Source organism: Mustela putorius, unplaced genomic scaffold (assembly GCF_011764305.1).
Source record: "Mustela putorius furo isolate JIRA1106 unplaced genomic scaffold, ASM1176430v1.1 tig00003909_pilon_pilon_pilon, whole genome shotgun sequence".
NCBI classification, from domain to species: Eukaryota; Metazoa; Chordata; class Mammalia; order Carnivora; family Mustelidae; genus Mustela; species Mustela putorius.
This window is the reverse complement of record NW_025422057.1, coordinates 15,067,113-15,088,070: the sequence shown is the minus strand read 5'-3', so window position 1 is coordinate 15,088,070 and position 20,958 is coordinate 15,067,113. Positions and strand designations below refer to the sequence as shown.

General features: G+C 34.7%; 1 protein-coding gene across 1 annotated transcript in view; it reads left to right on the top strand.

Annotated features, from left to right (window-relative positions):
* Positions 1 to 20,958, top strand: part of ATRNL1 (attractin like 1) — an 815,348-nt gene that overhangs the window by 190,550 nt on the left and 603,840 nt on the right. The window contains exon 18 of the mRNA XM_013055772.2: positions 1,306 to 1,524. Coding sequence (XP_012911226.2) covers positions 1,306 to 1,524 — 219 coding nt within the window. The remainder of the gene's footprint in view (positions 1 to 1,305; positions 1,525 to 20,958) is intronic.

Sequence of the window (20,958 nt, the reverse complement as noted above, 5' to 3'; positions counted from 1 at the left end):
TGCTGCTTCTTACTTTTTGTTAGGATGAAGTGGTAACTTCTGAATGCCTAGCATGCTGGATCAGAAACCAGAAGTCTCCAGTAATCATCTGATGACAGAATTTCTTACAGATTGATTTCTCAACTTCTTACACATTTCAAAAATCCATATTGGATGTTTAACAACTTAATTTTTCAAAAAGCCAAAAATAAATAAAATAAAAATGATTGCTCTAATTATTTATCGTTTATACATAGTCTCTTTGCTATTCATAACTTAGGAAAAATAGCATAGGCTACCAAAGCTTCCCTGTATTATTGTCTAAAAAACGTTAGACTCTGTCAGGTTTTGAATCAATATTAAATACTAAAGAATGAAATTTCTGTTAATCTTTAAGCAGTGCCTGTTGCTTTTTACTCTTGAGCAAAAGGGAAACCAACATTACCTTATGTAATAGTTTCATATGTAAAATAAAATCTGAGAATAAAATGTTGCTCTGAACTTGATATTTTGTAACTTGTTATTAAAGCCTAAAATCAAATAGATAAACAGAACTAGAAGATTGACAGTTTGTCATTCAGCAGTGCAAGAAACCCAGCATTCTTTCATCTAAGATTTTCCTAGTTTGGAAAGTATTAGTAGGAATTCTATACTTGAGAAGAGTTTAGAGTTTACTTTGTATGTAATGCTTGTTCAAGGCTTTTTTTTTTTTTTAAATTTATGTCCTTAAAAAGATAGTCCTAAAATAAAATTTACTTTCCTAGGAGATATTCATAGACTCGTAAATATAAAACTAGATTTAATCTGGGGGGGTCTAGTAAAAATCTACTTCAGATCATCACACAGTACACATGGGGCTAAGCTCTCTCAGGATGGGCAGGCAGCAGTTCCACTGGACGTCCAAGGCAGTGCAGAGTTTTTCTTTGGAGGCCTTCACTAGGCCCAAGACCAGCTAACATGGCTTTACACATGGACAAGGGTAAATGAGATCTGTAGGCCCCTGAAGCAGCTTCCAAAAGGTCCTAAAAACAGGTAAAAAAATTCTCAGCAACCTTTAAGTGCTGACTTCATTTTTCTCTATGTAATAGTTATCATACTTCTTTTCACCTTTAAGTCAGTCCATTTATCTCCTCTTTGCCCATGATGTATATTTTATTTGGTTTAAGTAATTGCTGTCTCTTAGATATTATTACAAAAAAATGTTTACATCAACTATAGACAACTTTTACAGGCTTTTTTTAGACCGTATTTATTTTTCCATTACCTTATAATTCCATTTGAGTATAAAGTCATATAACATATTTTGTTACTGTTCCTGTCATGCAGCTCAAAATTGTTCTGGATTGAGAACCTGTGGGCATTGTTTGGAACAGCCTGGGTGTGGCTGGTGCAATGATCCTAGTAATACAGGAAGAGGACACTGCATTGAAGGATCTTCACGGGGACCAATGAAGCTTGTTGGGATGCACAATAATGAGATGATTCTCGACACCAGTCTTTGTCCTAAAGAAAAAAACTATGAGTGGTCATTTATCCAGTGTCCAGGTAATAAAAATGTGATGAAATTAATTACAGTTTGGAAACCAAGAATGAGTTGTTCTTTCTTATAATAAATATTCAGGAAAACAATGAGACTCAAATTTCACAGATGAAAAAATATTCTTCCCTATATTCATCTCTATCGTGCAGATGGCATTCTGTTTGGAATCATTAAATAGGCTTACCAAATGGTATACAGTTGTTATATTTGGCTTTATATGAATTGCTAAGAGGGGAAATAATGGGTTCATGCCAATTTTCTATCTTGTACTATAGTCTTTTATGTGCACAGTATAATAATAACTTAAAATTCAAGGCAATTCAGAAGATCCAGTCAACTTCATGCTAATTGTGGGAATATTTTAAATGATATTTGTGATGGAATCAACAGGCCTCATTTTAAATATCATTCAGTTTTGAAAGTCATTAGTTTTCAGGGTTTTTTTTAATATAGGAAGTCAGTTCTTATACTGAAGAAAGCCAATCTCCTAGAAAAATTAACTTACTCAGTATATTTTTATTGAGTGCCTACTATGTGCCAAAGAGTGTTTGAAGTGTTAGAGACATAACAATTAACAAATGAGAGTAAAATCACTGCTTTCGTGGAACCTGTATTCTAACTGAAATTAACAAAATTAATTACACACATAAGAAGTTACATGCTGTTAAATTGCTGTTAAATAAATGAAGTAAGGAAGGGGGATAAGGCCTGCAGTTTTAAAAGGGTAGTGAGATAAGAGCTCACTGAGACATAGCAATAAACAATTCATGTAGTTGAGGGAGTGAGTGAGTCATAGGGATATCTGGGAAAGTGTTCTAGAGCAGGTAATAGTCTGACACAAGGGCTTGGATGAAAGGGTTTATTAAGGAGGTGAACCCGGGAGGCACAATTGAGGAAACAGTTTTGGAGAAGGGAGAAAAACCAAAAATATTAAGCTGGGTGCTGTACTTAGAAATGTGGCCTCACACCCACTAGGGACCTAGCAGAGCCGTGTAGAATGCTTCTCAGAGTTAACCCACTGACGAAATGGGAAGGTAGAGCACTTATCTATGGATTCTCATTAGTTGAGTGATATCTTTGGAGGTATGGTACTTCTGAGCTGTGCCAGCATGTCTGATCAATAGTTTGCCCTGGCACTAATGAAAATTCTGAGGTTGAAAAGTAGAGAGACACTGCAGAACTTTCATTAGGTGAGTCACCAACAGTGTGCTGTCCTGAAACCAGATGGATTGTGGGAATGTGGCACAGAGTGCAATGAAACCTGCTACATAAAATTTGAAGTATATGAAAAGCAAAAATGAAAAAAAAAACAATTGGTTTGTACAAGATGATTGAATTTAAAATTTTTTTTGCTTAGTGAAAGAAACCAGACCCAAAGGCTACATGTAGTATTATTTCATTTATAAAATGATCTGGAACAGGCAGAATTGTGGGGATGGAAAACAGATCAGTTATTTGCCAGGAGTAGCAAAGGTAGGGATTTATTTCAAGGGGGGGCCTCACAAGGGAATTTTTTGTGTTATGGAACTGGTCTTTATGGTACTGTGTTAGGTTGATACATGACTCCATACATTTGTCAAAACCCATGTTGTTTACCACAAAGAACCAACTTTCCTGAATGCAAATTAAAAGGAAAAGTCAACTAGAATACCAGGGGATCCCAGGATGTAAAGTAAACTGTGACAAGTAAATTTAACTATATTACAAATGCCATAATGTAATATATACAAGTAATAAATGTAAGAAAAAGAAAAAATAAAAGAGCTGACCTAAGTAACTTTGGCAAACAATTTGATTTGATACTGTCAAGCTAAGGAAAAAGAAAACTATATATAAGATTGTATTCTGGTTAGTAAATTTGTGTATCACATGGTATAAGTTAACATTTCTAACAATACTTTATGCATTTACTAGGTTTGGACAAATAAATTGTGTTTAATTTAAGCTAGGTTTTCCCTTGTCAGAAAAAGAAGTTAAAAATAAGCAAGGACTGAAGACTACAAACAACCCTGTGGTGTTGGATTAGGGTCTGAGATAATAATGTGAATTCATGTTTATTCTAACATATATACACCAAAAAGTGAATATAGGTATGTATGTATACATAGGTTAGTATTATGCAGTGTTATTTCCTAGTTCTGTTGTCAAGAGGGTCTAGAAGTCATGACATCCCAGTAGCAATGAACATATCTAGTGCCTGCATCTTGGTTTCTAAATACTGTTTTCCAGTGAAAGGAACCATGGTACTGTAGAGAAATGGCTAAGTCTAGCACTGGGGCAGGGAGAAAACACGATGAGCCCGGAGCATTGTTTGGTGACAGAAAGTAAAAAAGAACTTTAAAAAAAGAGAGGATGGGATCGTGATTATGCCACAGGAACACAGCACCAACCTAAATGAGCTCTCCGTGGATGAAATATGAGCAAAAGATAATGATCGTGTTGTATTATAACTCAAAAACCTAAATCCTGATTCTGTATTGATTTAATGATGTAATAAATAAAGAAACGGTGTGAATGAACAAGAATTCCTTATAGAAAAATTCTAAATAATAAATGTAGAAGGAATGAGGGGAATAAAAACATCACTCTTAGCACCCCCCAGTATTAAATGCTATAAGAATAATCCACTTAATATAGAAATTGAGGAATGAAATTTTAAGGAGAAACAGGGTGCTTGTGTAGCTTTAAGGCTTCTGGTCAGTAATCACTTCTTTTCTCTTTTTCAATGTTTGAAGTTTTTATTTAAATTCTAGTTATCTAACATAAATTGTAATACTTGTTTTGGGAACAGAATTTAGTGATTCTTCACCAACACACAACACCCAGTGCTCATCACAAATGCCCTCCTTTATGCCCATCACCCATTTAGCCCGTTTCCCCTGCCCACTTCTCTCCAGCAACCCCCAGTTTGTTCTCTGTAGTTAAGAGTTTCTTTTATGGTTTGCCCTCCCCCCCTGCCCTTTTTCCTTCTCATATATTTATCTGTTTTATTTCTTAAATTCCACATATGAGTGAAGTCATATGGTATTTGTCTTTCTCTGGCTGACTTATTTCACTTAGCTTAATACACTTTGGATCCATCCACATTGTTGCAAATGGCAAGATTTCATTCTTTTTGATGGCTGAGTAATATTTCTCTCTCTGTGTGTGTGTCTCTTTGTTTTGGTTTTAAGTTTGATAAGTTCTTTATAAATTTTGGATACTAACACTTTATCAAATGTCATTTGGAAATATCTTTCTCCATTCCAAAGGTTGCCTTTTAGTTCTGTTGATTGTTTCTTTTGCTGTGCAGAAGTTTTTTTTTTAAGATTTTATTTATTTATTTGTCAGAGAGAGGAGTGAGAGTGAGCACAGGCAGACAGAGTGGCAGGCAGAGGCAGAGGGAGAAGCAAGCTCCCTGCCAAGCAAGGAGCCCGACATGGGACTCCATCCCAGGACCCTGGGATCATGACCTGAGCTAAAGGCAGCTGCTTAACCAACTGAGCCACCCAGGCGTCCCTGTGCAGAAGTTTTTATCTTGAAGTCCCATTAGTTCATTTTGCTTTTGTTTCCCTTGCCTGTGGAGATGTATCTAGTAAGAAGTTGCTATAGCTGATGTCAAATAGATTACTGCCTGTGTTCTCCTCTATAATTCTGATGGTTTCCTGTCTCACATTTAGGTCTGTCATCCATTTTGAATTGATTTTTGTGTGTGCCAAGAGAAAGTGGTCTAGTTCAATTTTTCTGAATGTTGCTGTCCAGTTTCCCCACACCATTTTTTGAAGAGGCTTTCTCTTTTTCTATTGGATATTCTTCCCAGCTTTGTTGAAAATTAGTTGACCATATACTTGTGGGTTCATTTCTGGGTTTTCTAGTCTGTTTCATTGATCTAAGTGTCTATTTCTCTGCCAGTACCATACTGTCTTTATCACTATAGCTTTGTAATGTACCTTGAAGTCTGAAGCTGTGATGCCTCCAGCTTTGGTTTTCTTTTTCAAGATTGCTTTGGCTATTTGGGGTCTTTTGTGATTCCATACTCATTTTAGGATTGTTTATTGTAGTTCTTTGAAAAATGCTATTGATATTTTGATATGGATTGCATTAAATGTATAGATTGCTTTGGGAAGATTAGAAATTTTAATAATATCTATTCTTCTAATCCTTGACCATACAATGTTTTTCCATTTCTTTGTTTCCTCTTCACTTTCTTTCATAAGTGTTCTATAGTTTTCAAAACACAGATCTTTTACCTCTTCAATTAAATTTATTCCTGGATATCTTATGGTTTTTGATGTAATTGTAAATAGGATTGATTCCTTGATTTCTCTTTCTGCTGTTTCATTATTGATCTGTTAAAATGCACAGATTTCTGTACATTCATTTTGTATTCTATGATTTTATTGAATTCATGTATCAATTCTAGCAAATATTTTTGGTGGAGTCTTTTGGGTTTTCTACATATGGTATCAAGTTGTCTGTGAGTAGTGCAATTTTGACTTCCTTGCCAATCTGGATGCCTTTTACTTCTTTGTTGTCTGATTGCTAAGGCTAAGACTTCCAGTACCAGCAATGGTGAGAGTGGATGTCCCTGTCTTGTTCCTGACTGTGGAGGAAAAGCTCTCAGTTGTTCCCCATTTGGAATGATATTAGTTGTGGGTCTTTTTTATATGGCCTTTGTGATGTTGACTTACACTTCCTGTATCCTTTTACTATATTGAGGGTTTTTATAAAAAATGGATGCTGTATTTTGTCAAATGCTTTTAGTGCATGTATTCAGAGGATCATATGGTTCTTCTTAGCCTTTCTTTTATTAATGTGTTGAATCCCATTGATAAGTTTGTGAATATTGAACCACCTTTATAGCCTAGGAATAAATCCCACTTGGTTGTCGGGAATGATGCTTTTAATGTACTATTGGATTCAAATTGCTAGTATTTTGTTGAGAATTTCTGCATCCATGTTCATCAAGGTTATTTGCCTGTAATTCTCCTTTTTTAGTGGGGTCTTCCTCTGGTTTTGGAATCAAGGTAATGCTGCCCTCATAGAATGAATTTTGAAGTTTTCCTTCCATTTCTGTTTTTTAGAACAGTTTGAGGAGAATAGGTATTAATGCTTCTTTTTAAAAATTTATTTATTTTTAAAATTTCTTTTCAGTGTTCCAGAATTCACTGTTTATGTACCATACCCAGTGCTCCATGCACTACGTGCCCTCCACAATACCCACCACCAGGCCCACCCAACTTCCCATCCCCTCCCCTCCAAAACCCTCAGTTTGTTTCTCAGAGTCCACAGTCATTCATGGTTCATCTCCCCCTCCAGTTTCCCCCAAATCCCTTCTCCTCTCCATCTCCCCATGTCCTCCATGTTATTCCTTATGCTCCAAAAATAAGTGAAACCATATGATAATTGACTCTCTCTGCTTGACTTATTTCACTCAGCATAATCTCTTCCAGTTCTGTCCATGTTGTTACAAAAGTTGGGTATAAGTGTCTGGCAGAGTTCCCCTGTGAAGACATCTGGCCCTGGGCTTTTGTTTATTGGGAGTTTTTTCATTACTGACTCAGTTTCTTTGCTGGTTATCAGTCTGTTCAAATTTTCTATTTTTTTCCTGTTTCAGTTTTGGTAGTTTATATGTTTCTAGTGTTGTCATATAATTTTTCACAATATTCCTTTATAATTGTGTTTCTATGATGTTGGTTGTGATCTCTCTTTTGTGACTTTGTTTCCTTTCTGTTTTCTTTTTGATAAGTCTGGCTTATAAGGGTTTTATAAATTTTAGTAGTTCTTTCAAAGAACCAGCTCCTAGTTTCATTGATCTGTTCTACTCTTTTTAATTGTTTATATATTGGTTATTTCTGCTCTAATCTATATTATTTCCCTTCTTCTGCTGGCTTTAGGCTTCATTTGATGTTCCTTTTTTAGCTTCTTTAGGTCTAAGATTAGGTTATATATTTGAGATTTTTCTTGCTTCTTGAGGTGGGCCTGTGTTGCTTTATTCTTCCCTGTAGGATTGCTTTTGCTGCATCCCAGAGGTTTTGGACTGTCATGTTTTCATTTGCATTTGTTTCCATGCATTTTAAAAAATTTCTTCTTAATTTCCTGGTTAACCCATTCTTTATTTAGTAGGATGTTCTTTAACCTCTATGTATGTGTGGTCTTTCCAAATTTTTTTGTGTGGTTGGCTTCAAGTTTCATAGCATTGTGGTCAGAAAATATGTCATGGTATGATCTCAGTCTTTTTGTACTTATTAAGGACTGATTTGTGACCCAGTATGTGATGTATTCTGGATAATGTCCATGTGTACTTGAAAAGAATGTGTATTCTGCTGCTTTAGGATGAAATGTTCTGAATATACCTGATAAGTCCATTTGGTCCAGTGTGTCATTAAAAGGCCTTATTTCCTTGTTGCTTTTCTGCTTAAATGACCTGTCCATTGCTAAGTGGGATGTTAAAGCCCCCTACTATTATTGTATTATGATCAATGAGGTTTTTTATGTTTGTTATTAATTGATTTATATATTTGGGTGCTCCCAAGTAGAGGCATAAATATGGACAACTGTTAGACCTTCTTGTTGGATAGACTCCTTTACTAAGATATTTGCTCTTCTTCATCTCTTGTTATATTCTTTGTTTTAAAATTGAGTTCATCTCTTATAAGTATGGCTACTCTTGCTTTCTTTTGATGTCCGTTAGCATGATAAATAGTTCTCCATCCTCTCTCTTTCAACCTGCAGGTAGGTATCTTTAGGTTTAAAATGTGTCTCCTGTAGGCAGCGTATAGATGGGTCTTGTTTTTGTTTTTTTTTTTTTTGTTGTTGTTGTTTTATCCAATCTGATACCTATGTCTTTTGATTGGAGCATTTACATCATTTACATCAGAGTGATAACTGATAGGTATTTACATCAGAGTGATTATTGATATAAATTTAGTGCCATTGTATTACCTGTTAAATTATCATTTCTGGAGACTTTTTTCTGTTCCTAGAAGTCTTTGCTGATTTTAATCTTTTTTCCTACTCAGAGAATTCCCTAATATTTCTTTCCTGGCCAGTTTTGTGTCATGAATTTTGTTACTTTTTGTTTTCTGGGAAACTCTTTATTGTTTCTTCTATTCTGAATGATAGCTTTGCTGGATAAAGTATTCTTGGTTGCATATTTTCCCACTCAGCATATTGCATATATCATGCCACTTCTGCCTGGCCTGTCAAGTTTCTGTGGATAGATCTGTTGCTAACCTGATTTGTCTTCCCTTGTACATGAGATATTTCTTTTCCCTTGCTGCTTTTAGGACTTTTTTCTTATTAGTAATTTGCAAATTTTACTGTGATATGTCTTTGCGTTGTCCTGCTTTTGTTGGATTTGATGGGCATTGTCTGTGCTTTCGGGATTTGGATGTCTGTTTTTTCCCCCCCAGATCAGGGAAGTTTTCAACTATAATTTGTTCAAAACCTTTCCCTGTTTCCTTCTCTTCTTCTGGGATTCCTACGATATGAATAATATCTCCCCTCATGTGTTCTAGGCATGTTCTCAGCCTTCACCCTGTCTGTGTCCCAGACATCTGCCCATCTGTGTTTTATCTCAGGGTTGCTGGCTGAGTTTCAAATATCCAAACTTTAGGGACCCAATGTGGTGTCGATCCATGCTGGTCCTCTGGGGGAGGGTCTCATCATACTTTGGCCGGTGCTGGTTTGCCCCAGTTGGGTAGTCATAGGAATGCACAACAGCTTGAAGTTTATGGTAACGCTCACCAAAATTTATCATCCAGGTTAGCTGCCCTCAATAAGTGTCTCTACCCTTATGCTATGGAATGGGGCAGCACAATATGGGAACTGTTGGCTCTTTTGTTCCCCAAAATGCAGAGCAACCGCTCCCAGATGCACTCCAAGAATGGGGAAACAGCTCTCCCAGTACATCCTCTGATCATGAAACTTCTTTCTGGCCTCTGCCCTTCTTCATATGAGAACTGCTTACCCACCAGGCTCCACTCTGTCCACAGTGCATGTTGGTTTTGGTCAGCAAACCTTGAGATGGTGAATCAAAGGATTGATTGCTTCCAACACCTTAGTAGGAGAAAGGAAAGGCCTGGGGATCAGGTGCTCTATTGGTGAAAGTCCTTGAGCCAAGCTCTGTCTAGGCTTTCATTATGAATTTAATTAATACACACATGCAAGGCAAGGAGTTCTTGAAGCACATGATCACTTTAGGTGCCTATATTTTAAACATCTACTCCTGGGAAGAGAACCTTGAGCTGCAGTAAGAATCTGTCTGTCTACTTTCAGCCATGAAAGTTCAAAGGAGGCCTAGTGTTCTGGGCACTCCTCCTTTGCCTTTCAATTAATTTTATCCAGGGAACATATACAAGTCAGGCTTTATCTGTCCAGGCACTGTGAATCCCAAGTGTGGTCTTCTAAAACTTCAGTCTTTGAGCTCCTCTGGTTATAAAAATGCATAATAATCAGCCCCTCTTGTTTTCCCAGTCAGTGGTTTTGGTAAGTGTTTTTCTTGTGTGATCCTTTGTGTGCTGCTCTTTGTCTGTCTGTCTGTCTGTCTGTCTCTCACCCCCTTCTCTTCATGATCAGGGCTCCCTCTCCTCTGTAGCCCATGATTCTTTTCTTCTCCCAAATCACTTCTCCACACCTCTTATTTTCCACAATGTGGTTTCTTTTCTCTCTCTAGTTGTGCAGTTTGTTCTCTCAGTCTTCAGATCGATTTCTTCAATGTTCAGAATGATTTAGTATTTATCTAGGTGTGTTTGAGGGATGAGGCAAGCATAAGTTCCTCCTACTAATCCACCATCTTAACTCCCACCTAACAGTTACTTCTTAAACAGGACTCAAAAGATTAACCACATGGAAAAATATTATAAATTGTACTATATTAATATCTAAGAATTCTTTTCATTGAAAACATGAACAAGGAAAGTTACAGAATTAAAGATACTTACAATACTACCTAATAAAGCCCTTTATCCAGAATTGATATTTTTTATACACCAATAATAAAAGACTACACAAATAAAAAATGGCCAAGATAGTTGAACCTCACAAAAATGAATACTTAAAAGACCAATAGATATCTGAAAGTTTGTTTAATCTCTTTGGTCTTGAGGGAAATGCAAATGAAAACCGCAAAATGATACCATTAATCTCCCATAAGCGTTTCTAAAATGAAAAAAAGATCATTTTAAATGTTAGCAAGGATGTAGAGCAAATGGAAATCTCATACATTGGTTTTTGAGAGACTAAAAGGTATAAACACTTTAAAAACATTTTGCAAATATGGGTTAAAGCTGAACGAATGTATACCCAATAATTCAAGAATTGTATGTCTAGGCCATGACTGGTAAACTGAAATCTGCTGCCAAATTTAGCATGTGACTTGTTTCTACATAGCCTGTGAACAAGAGTGATTTCACATTTTTAAAACTGAAAAGGAGTAGGAGAAAGAGTGGGGAAGGGAGGAGTGCAGGAGGGAAGGAAATTAAGGAAGGGAAGAATCTTTGACAGTCTATATGTGCCCACAGTGTCTAAAAACACTTACTATTTGGTCCTTTACAGAAAATGTTTGCTGGTCTCTGGTTTAGGCCCAATAACCCAATAGGAAGCATAGTTATGTTCACTTACAGGACATGCATAGGGATGTTCATAGCAGCACTGTTTTAATATCTCCAACCGAGAACTCATCCAAATGTTCATCAACAGTTGGATAATTAAAGAAGTTGATATTACGCACAACAGAACATATAGCATGAGAATGATTAACCTATAATTGTATGGAACAACATGGTGGCTCTCCCATACACAGTGTGGAGAGAAGGAAACCAGACATAAACAAGATACTGACTCAGTTTACCTATGGCAAATCTGTTTTATGGTATTATATAGGTCAGGAAAGTGATAACTTTTTTGGGGCACAGCAACTAGTGACTGGAAGGGGGTACAAAGGTATTATTTTTTTTCTAAGAAGTTTTCTTGTATTATATTTTTAAATAGATTCTCCATTTCTGACCCTCTTTATTTCTCTCTGAATCACCTTATTGCTTTCTTGGTTGTTTTTCTGCCTTGCTTTAATGCCTCATTAAATTGTGAAGGTTATCTATTTTTCTGTTTTGGATGTCTTATAATTCAGTGTCCATTTTAGGGCTTGTTTTCATTTCCTTCCATAGTTCAGTCAACTCTTTTTTCATTTCTTCCTCTTTTATGTCCATTTCTATTCTTAATTGAATTTCTGATTTAAGGTAGTTTTAAAAAAATTCTTCAAATGTTGGTTTAACTATATTTATTGTTTAGAAATTTGTCATAATTTCCTGCTCCATGGTTATATTTTTCAGGGGAATTTTCATCAGTTAAGCTATGTTATATCTGGTTTCCTGATTTTATTCTTATTTTTCTGATTTTTGGGGAATAACTATGTAGTGTCATTTTTTTTTTCTTTCCATTTCTGGCATTGGTGTAGTTTGTAGGATTTCTGGTTTTATGGTCTCTCTTTTGTGAGAACAGCAAAGTTGTGGTGGCCAAGATAAGGACTGTGTGGCCTCTGAATTTCTGGCTTTCTTTTTTGTTTTGCAGGAATTTAACTTTCCAATTAATTTCTTTATCCCTTAGCCACCTGGTCCTAAAAGCCACCTTTCTTACTTCCCACCTTTTTCTCCATAATCAAGAGCAGTTCTTCAAATTATCCACACTTCTAAGTCATCTTCTTTGTTTCTTGGGAGACATAGTCCTAGGCAGCCTTCATTGTTTTCAGTTATCAAAAAGTTCTACAGTGTTCCCTCATGCTGGAACAAATGGGATTTTAAAGACATAATTTTCTAATGTTTTGTTATTTTATTTTATTATTGTTATTTTAAAAAGGTTTATTTATGAGAGAGAGAAAGAGCATGTGTGCACCGAGTGGTAGGAGGGTCTAAATAATAGGAAGAGAGAATCTTTAAACAGACTTTATGCCGAGTGCAGGGCCTGACATGGGGCTCAATCCCACAACACCAAGATCATGACCTGAGCTGAAACCAAGAATTGGATGCTTAACTGACTGTACCTCCCAGGTGCCCCTAATTTGCTATTTTATAGAAATACATTTTATTTTATTATATAGTATCCCTGTACTAAGTGACCTTGGTGATTTCTTCTGTTCATCCTGGTACATTTTTTATAGATTCCTTAGGATTTTTTTTAACGTTGCTTTTCAATAAACAGAGTTATTTTTCCTTTCTGAATCATGCATGTTATTTTTGTTCTTTCCCTATTGCTCTGTCAAGACCCACTGTGCAACATGGTATTGAATGAGTGAGAGTGTACATTAGTCTTAAATGGAAAGTATTTAGCCTTTAACCTTTAAGTAAAATGTTAACTGTTGGTTTTTCATAAATGTCCTTACAGTTTGAAGAACTTTTAGTTGAGGTTTTGTTTTGTTTGTTTTGTTTTATTTTATTTATTTGTTTGTTTTAAATCACGACCAGATGTGTAATTCTTCCAAAGATATGCATCTATTGAGCAGATCGTATAATTATTTTTTGTCTTAGTTAATACCATTAATTCATATTGTTTGGTTTTTAAATGCCAAACCAATCTTGCATTTTGGGATAAACTCCACTTATGATGTAGTATCCTTTTAGTATATTGCTGGATTCAATTTGTTTAAATCTTGCCAAGTATTTTTGTATTTATATTGTTAAGACCCTTGTAGTTACCTTAGGGTCTGGTTTGGTATCATTCTCAAGACTTGGGAAATACTTTTTCCTCTTCCATTTTCTGGAAGAGTTTATGTAAAATTGGCATTATTTCTTAAATATTTGGTGTAATTTACCTATGAAGACATCTGGCCTGGAGTTTTCTTTGGGAGAGAGATTTTAACTACAAATTCTTTTTTCTTTTTTTTTTTTTAAGTAGGTATGAGGCTATTCAGGTTCACTAACTTTTCTTGAAGAAGTTTAGTAGTTTGTGTCTTTCGAGGAATTTATTGCATTGAAGATGTTACTGACAGATATTTATAATAATTGTTATTATCCTTTTCTCTAAAGGATCTTTAGTGATAACCTCTTTTTAATTCTAAATATTGATAATTTGTGTTTTCTCTCATGAGCAGTCTGTCTGGGGGTTTGTCAGTTTTCATTGATCCTAGAAATAGCTTTTCATTGTATTGATTTTCCTCTATTGTCCATTTGATATTTCATAAATTTCTGCTCTTAATTTTTCCTTCATTTTGCTTGCTTATACTTTAATTTGCTTTTCTTCTAGTTACATAAGGTTGAAACTTAAATAACCAAGTTGATAATTTTTTTCTAATATAAGCCTTTGATGTTATAAATGTTCCTCTAGAAACTACATTTCAGTAGTGGTTTTATGATACACTCTTTCCATATTTTTACTTTAAGCTACCTGTGTTGTATTTTTAGTATGTTTTTTATAGATAACACATTGTTAGGCTCTTTCTTTTTAATACAATTTGATAGTGTATACCATTAAATTAATGTGTTTGGGTCGTTTAAAGTAAATTTTTTATTAATATGGTTGACTTAAATTTCCATCTGGTTACTTATTTTCTCTTCTTCTCATCTGTTCTTTGTGTCTGTTTCTTCCTTTTTTTGCCTTCCTTTGAATTAATTTAATATATTTTATGCTTCATTTTATTGGCCTATTGACTATATTACCTTCTTTTGCTTGCTCTTGGATTTCTATTCATCTTTAACTTGTCACAGTCTGTATTTAAGTGATATTATAACTACACAGTAATGTAAGAGCCTTATTACTTTTAAATATGTTATAAATCACATAGTGTACTTTTATTAATTTTTCTTTAATGGCAAGTTATCTTTAAAATTTTTTTTTAAAATTAAAAAAAAATACTTTATCATCGAGCAGAAATGGTGTAAAAGTGAGTAGGTTATCCAGCTATCCTGGAATGTGTCCAGGACTGAGGGCTTCCTTGAGATGTGGGACTTTGAGTACAAACACCAGTATAGTCCTGGGAAAGTTGGGATGACTGGTTACTCTAAAAATGACCCAATTTAATTGCCCCTAGTTGAAACAATTAAGAAATGGGACAAAATGAAAAACACTTCTTGAGACATTGGACAGGCAGCCAAAGTTAATGATCCCTCAGAAACAGGAAAGGAGTCAGGTGAACCTTACCACTATCCCCAGTTAGTGCTGGAAGAAAGTTTGCATGAGGTGCTGCATGGGTCAGGGGACACAAGTAGAGTCTGGTTATCCTGTGTTGGAAAAATGGAACTGGGAATCTGGGGAGCGGAGGACAAGGTGCCTGTCTGTTCAAAGAAGAGAGTTGAGCAGAGAGAGAGAATTGTGGAAAACTGCAGAAGAGTATCCTCTGAATATTCAGCTAAAAAATAAGTACAACATTGTAGAAAACTACTTGAGTTCTGCAGGAAGAATTACTTGAGTGGAATAAAAGGAATAGTCACCAAATAGCACACAGGACTGGGAATGGCCTGGGCATTATTCATTGGACAATTTGTAGAGTACTTTAGAAGAATTTGCTTTAATTAATATGGCAAAATTATCACTAGACTAGATGTTGCAATTGTCTTGTGTAACATTGGCCAGAGGATCAAACTGTCTTCAATTAACATAGCCAAATTCCAGAACAAAGCTAAACAATATAGGAATACAAAAAGTTTCCAGCATTCAAAATGTAATATTTAAGATTTACTATGTCTGACTTCCAATAAAAAAATTAGCATGTATGCAAAGAATAGGAAAACCTTGACCCCTACTGAAAAAGAAAAATCAATAGAAACCAACCTAGAAGTTAGATAGATGTGAAGAGTAGACAAGGCTATTGAAATAATGATTATGAAGGCATTTCATATATTAAAAATTAAACTTTTGAGCATGTTAAGTAGAGTCACAGAAATAAAAGAAAACAAAATACCAAGTAGAATTTATAGAGATGAAATATATTCTAAGATGAAAAATGAATGGGCTTAATATCAGATTAGACACTGCAAAAGTAAAGATTGGTATACTCTTAAAGACAAATAGGAAGTACTCTAATGAAGCACAGAAGGAAGAATAACTGAAGCAAAATGAATAGCACATCAATGAGCTTTGGGGCATGAGGCCTCGTAATTTTGTAATTGGATACTCTGAATGAGGGGAGAGAGAAAGGACTTCGAAAAATCAGAAAAAAAAAAAAAACAATGGCAGAATTTTTCTAAATTGGATGAAACCCAAAAACCCAAAGAGGCAGGAATGTCAATAAATGTTAAGCACAAGAAATGTGAGGATATCTATATCAATGCCCATAATAATTAAATTGTTTAAAGCCAGTGATAAAAAGATAAAAGCAGCCCAGAGAGAAATAAGGCTTAGTATGAACAGAGAAACAAAGGTAAGTTTGAACCAGATTTCTTTGCAGGGAAAAAAAAAAAAAGCCAGAAAACAGTGGAGCTACAGAAATGCAGTATCTTTAAAATAGCAAAAGAAAAAAAACTTGAAGTTCTTTACTTAATGATGTATATATTTTTAAAAAGTAAGGGTCAAATAAAGATTCTTTCAAAGTTCTAAAAACTCTAAAATTCATTACCAGTGGACCTGCTGTATAAGAAGTGTTAAGAAATCTTAAGTCCTTCATTCAGAAGAATAATTTCCATATATAAATCTGATCTACACAAAGGAATGAAGAACAAAAGACATGGTAGCACTGTGAGTAAAGACTTTTTTCCCCTAAAACTTCCATATTTAAAAAAGGCAATTAGTGTTTTAAGGCAAAAATGACAAGACTGTATTCAGAGTTTAGTTTTTATGTGGAAATATACCAACAATACCTCAAAGGCCAAGGAAAGAATATTGGAAGTCTACTGTTGTAAGATTTTTTTTTTTTAAACAATATGTGAAGTGGTAAATCTTGAGCTTAATTGGTAGATGTATATTCTAAACCCTCAAAGAACTACTAAAATAACACAGAGTCATAGCCAAGGAAGTAGATAAAATAATCCAAATGAAGGCAAGATAAGGGAAAAAGAGCCATGGAGAAAAGATGGGACAAATAGTTCACTAATGGCAAATGATAGATTTAACCTCAGCTATTTCAATAATCATATTAAATGTAAATGATATACGCACCATAAAAAAAAGGCTGAGATTTTCATATTAGCTAAAAGCAAGACCTAATACCCTACCTCTAAGAAATCCATTTAAAATACAAAGATACATTTTAAAAGTGAAAGCATGGAAATAGATAAACTATGCTAACGTAAGTCAAGAGAAAGCTGAATTGGTGACATTGGTATAAGAGATACAGATTTTAGAGCAAAAGATAATACCTAGAATAAAGAGGATCACTTCACAAAGATAAATAGGTGAATTCATCAAGAGAACATAACATTCCTGAACATTTCTACCTAACCGTAAACATTCAAAATAGGTGAAGGTTCAACAGTGTATGATAAGGCTTCTCTTTTGATTTCCAGAGATATTGTAGGTTACCACTTTCTACTTAGAGATAAGTAGCTGCCATCACATCAGTTTGTTTGTTTTTCTCCACGGCTCTATTTTGGAGAATGTATTAGTTTTCTTTTGCAGCATGACTAATTACCACAGACTTAGAGGCCTAAACAATACACAATTATAGCTTGGGATTATAGCTCTTGGATGTGGCCTGGTTGGCTTCTCAGCTCAAGTTCTCAGAGGCTGAAATCAAGTGCCAGGCTGAGTCTTTGGAAGCTCTGGAGAAGAATGTGCTTCCAAACTTACACAGATTTTTTTCAAAATTCAGTTCTTGCAGTTGTATAACTAAGTGCCTGTTTTTTCACTGGCTATCAATAGTAAACCACTTCATCTCCTGAAGTATGCTCACATTCTTTCCCACATGTCCCCCTCCATCACTAAAACTAGCAACATCATCTCAAAAGGTCACATGGAATCTCTCACTTTGAATCTCTTACTTCCAGTAGAGACCAATTCCTTTTAAAGGATCTTTTGGTTGGATTCAATCAGAATGAGTTTCTTTTCTTAAAGTCAGCTATGCCATGTAATATAACTGAATCACCAGATTAAGCTGATGACCCTTCTATCATATACATATCATATACAAGTTCCTACCACACTGAAGAGGAGGCCATTAGTGTTTGATTAAAAAGCTGAGTACTGTAACCTAGTTTTATTGACACCAAAGATTAACCACCATAACATACAATTTACCCATTTAAAAGTATATAACTCAATGAGTTTTTAGTATAATCAATTATGCAGCTATCACCACCATCAATTTAAAAGAAATTTTACCATCCCCAGAAGAAAACTTCTACTTATTGGCAGTCACTATTAAGCCCCCACTTACCCTTGTCAGCAATAGGTAATCTTTATATCTTTAATGGATTTATGTATCCATTATGTATCTCTAATCTTTATATCTCTATGGATTTATGTATTTTGGACATTTTAAGTAAATTGACTCATAGCGGTAGTCTGTTGAGACTGGTTTCTTTCACATTCTATAATATTTTCAAATTTGATCCATGTTGCAGCATATAGCAGTACTTTATTTCTTTATATTACTAGATAATGTTCAATTTTATGAATATACCACAATTTATTTATTCAGTTATGACCTGATGGACATTTGAGTCTTTACAATTTGAGTCTTTTGGATAATGCTTCTATAAACATGCATGTAAGAATTTATGTGTGGACCTATTTTCATCACTTTTGAAATGGTGTATCTTTACTAGATACAATTACTTTGGGTCAAATAGCGACTACATCAAACCTTTTGAGGAACTACCAAACTGTTTCAGCTGCTGCTGTGTTATTTTATATTGCCACTGACAGTTCACAAGGGGTTCTGATTACTCTATATCTTTACCAACATTGGTTATTTCATGTCATTTTGATTATAATTATCCTGGTTTGTGTGAGGTGGTATCTCACTGCAGTTATGATATACAGTTTCTAAGTGGATATGGTGTTGAGCATCTTTTCATGTGCCTATTGGCTTTTTCCACTCTTTTTCAGAGAAATGTCCATAATCTTCTTTGCCCATTATTTAATTGGGATATTTGTCTTATTATTATTGAACCATAAGAATTCATTATATACTGTAGATGTAAGTCCTTTATCAAAGATTGATTTGCAAATATATTTTCTACTCTATGGATTGTTCTGTCATTTTCTTGATAATGTACTCTGTTGCACACACACAATGTTTTTGAAGATTTTATATATGTATTTGACAGAAAAAGAGAGAGTGAGCACAAGCAGGGGGAGTGGCGCAAAAGGGAGAGGGAGAAGCAGGCTTCCTGTGGAGCAAGGAGCCTGATGCAGGGCTTAATCCCAAGACCTGGGGATCATGACCTAAGCTGAAGGCAGACAGTTAACTGACTAAAACTGACTAAGTCACCCAGGCACCCCTGTTGCACAAAAATTTTAAATTTTGATGATGGCCTATCTGGTTCTTTTTTTTTTTTTTTTTTCATTTGGTGTCTTATCTGGAAAACCATGCATAATGTAAGATACCAAAGATTTACTCCTGTGTTTTTTTTTTCTAAGAATTTAATAGTTTTAGCTATTACATTTAGGTTTTTTATCTATTTTGACTTAATTTTTGTGTGTGATATGAGATATGGATCCAACTCAATTCTTGAACATTTTTTTTATCCAGGTGTCCAAGCACCATTTGTTGAAAGACTACTTTTTTCCTCATTGAATTAGTTTTTTATTTTGTTTTATTTTTCATCTTTTTAAAATGGTGTTTTAATCACTTCTGTATTTTCCATTTCTCTCCTTTTTATGTTAATGTTTTATTTTATATTCTTGAACATATAAAGCTTATTTATTTATTTATTTATAGAAAGAGCAAGAGACTGGGAGTAAGGACAAAAGGAGAGGGAGAGAGATTCTTAAACAGACTCAATGCCTAGTTCAGAGCTGATGTGGGGCTTGAACTTAAGGCCCTGAGAGCATGACCTGGGCTGAAATCAGGAGTAGACACTTACCTGACCCAGCTACTCAGGAATAAAGCATACTTTCAATAGCTGTTTTAAAAATCATTCTGTGCTCATTCCATCATGTGTGATGTTTTCTTGTTTGTTTGTTCTATTGATTTTTTTGTTTGCTTTACTGATGAAGGAGCAGATGTTCCAGCTTGGTTATTTTTTTTGTGGTATTCTAGACATTGTGAATTTTTGGAGTTTTATTATATAGTTTTGTTCTGTTTCTTTTAGTGTGTTGTACTTTATTCTGGCATGCAGTTACGTTATTTAGAATCTGTATGATCATTTCAAGAATTGTTTTTAAGTTTTTTTCTTTTCTTTTCTTTTTTTTTTTTTTAAAGGTCCTGTACGTAGCAGTCCTAAGTTCCGGGCTAATTTATTTCCACTGCTAAGTCACTGTCTTTCTGTGGTCTCGATAGAGTGCTCTTTGTATTAAGGGGTCTCCACTCCAGTTGGAATACAAAGTATTCCAGTCCTTTGTGAGCTACTGGCATTGTTTGACTTACTGTTTTCTGGTGGTACTTTCTCTAAATTCATGGAGTTTCAGACTCTGTCATTATGCAGCCAAAGATTTAAGAAAACTCCTCAGTAGATTGATATGTATAGCTCTCTTTCCTCTCATGTTTTATCCCCCAATTCTAGCCACTGTGACCTCCCCTGTCTTTGATCTTCGCTTTCTCAGCTAAATAACTCTCTGGCCATTGTTTGGGTTTGCCTCCCTGGGCTGCTTCCTTAAATCTGTCTCCAGGTAACAAGTCAGGGGAGTCATAGGCCCATGTTTCCATTTTTCTCAGATGCCATTCTTGAGCTGCTTTAAAAAGTAGTTTTTTGAAAGTTTTGAAAGTAGTTGTTTCATATATTCTGTTTCATGTTTGTTGTTTACAAGTGGAGGTCAATTCTTAGAGTGGTTAATGCCTTATTGGCAGAAGTGGAAGTCTTCTGTCTGTTTTTATCGACAATAATGAATCTCTTGTAAACAACATATAGGTCTTGCCTTTTTTGTTTGTTTTGTTTTGTTTTTTTAAATCTAGTCTGACAATCTCTGCCTTTTATCAGAGTGTTTAGTCAATTTAGATTTAATATAACACTGGTATACTTGAGTTTTAGTTCTACCATCATGGTATTTATTTTTTAAATTTCTTTTATTTTTTTCTTCTGTTGTTGATTCTTCCTTTTGCCTTTTTTGGATTAATTGAGTGTTTTTAAAGTCCATTTTTATCACCTTTATTGGATTTTTAGCTATACTTCTTTTGTGTTTTTTTTAGTGACTGCTGTAGTGATTGTAATAGTCATCTTTATCTTATCACAGTCTACCTTGAATCAATATTATACTACTTCATGTATAAGGTAAGAATATTACAATAGTGTAATTCCATTTGCTCTTTTTCTGTCCTTTGTCTAATTATTGCCATATATTTTACTTCTGTATATGTTATTAACCACACAATGCATAGTTTTCGCTTTAAACAGATGATTTTCTTATAAAGAAATCACGACAAGAAAAAAATC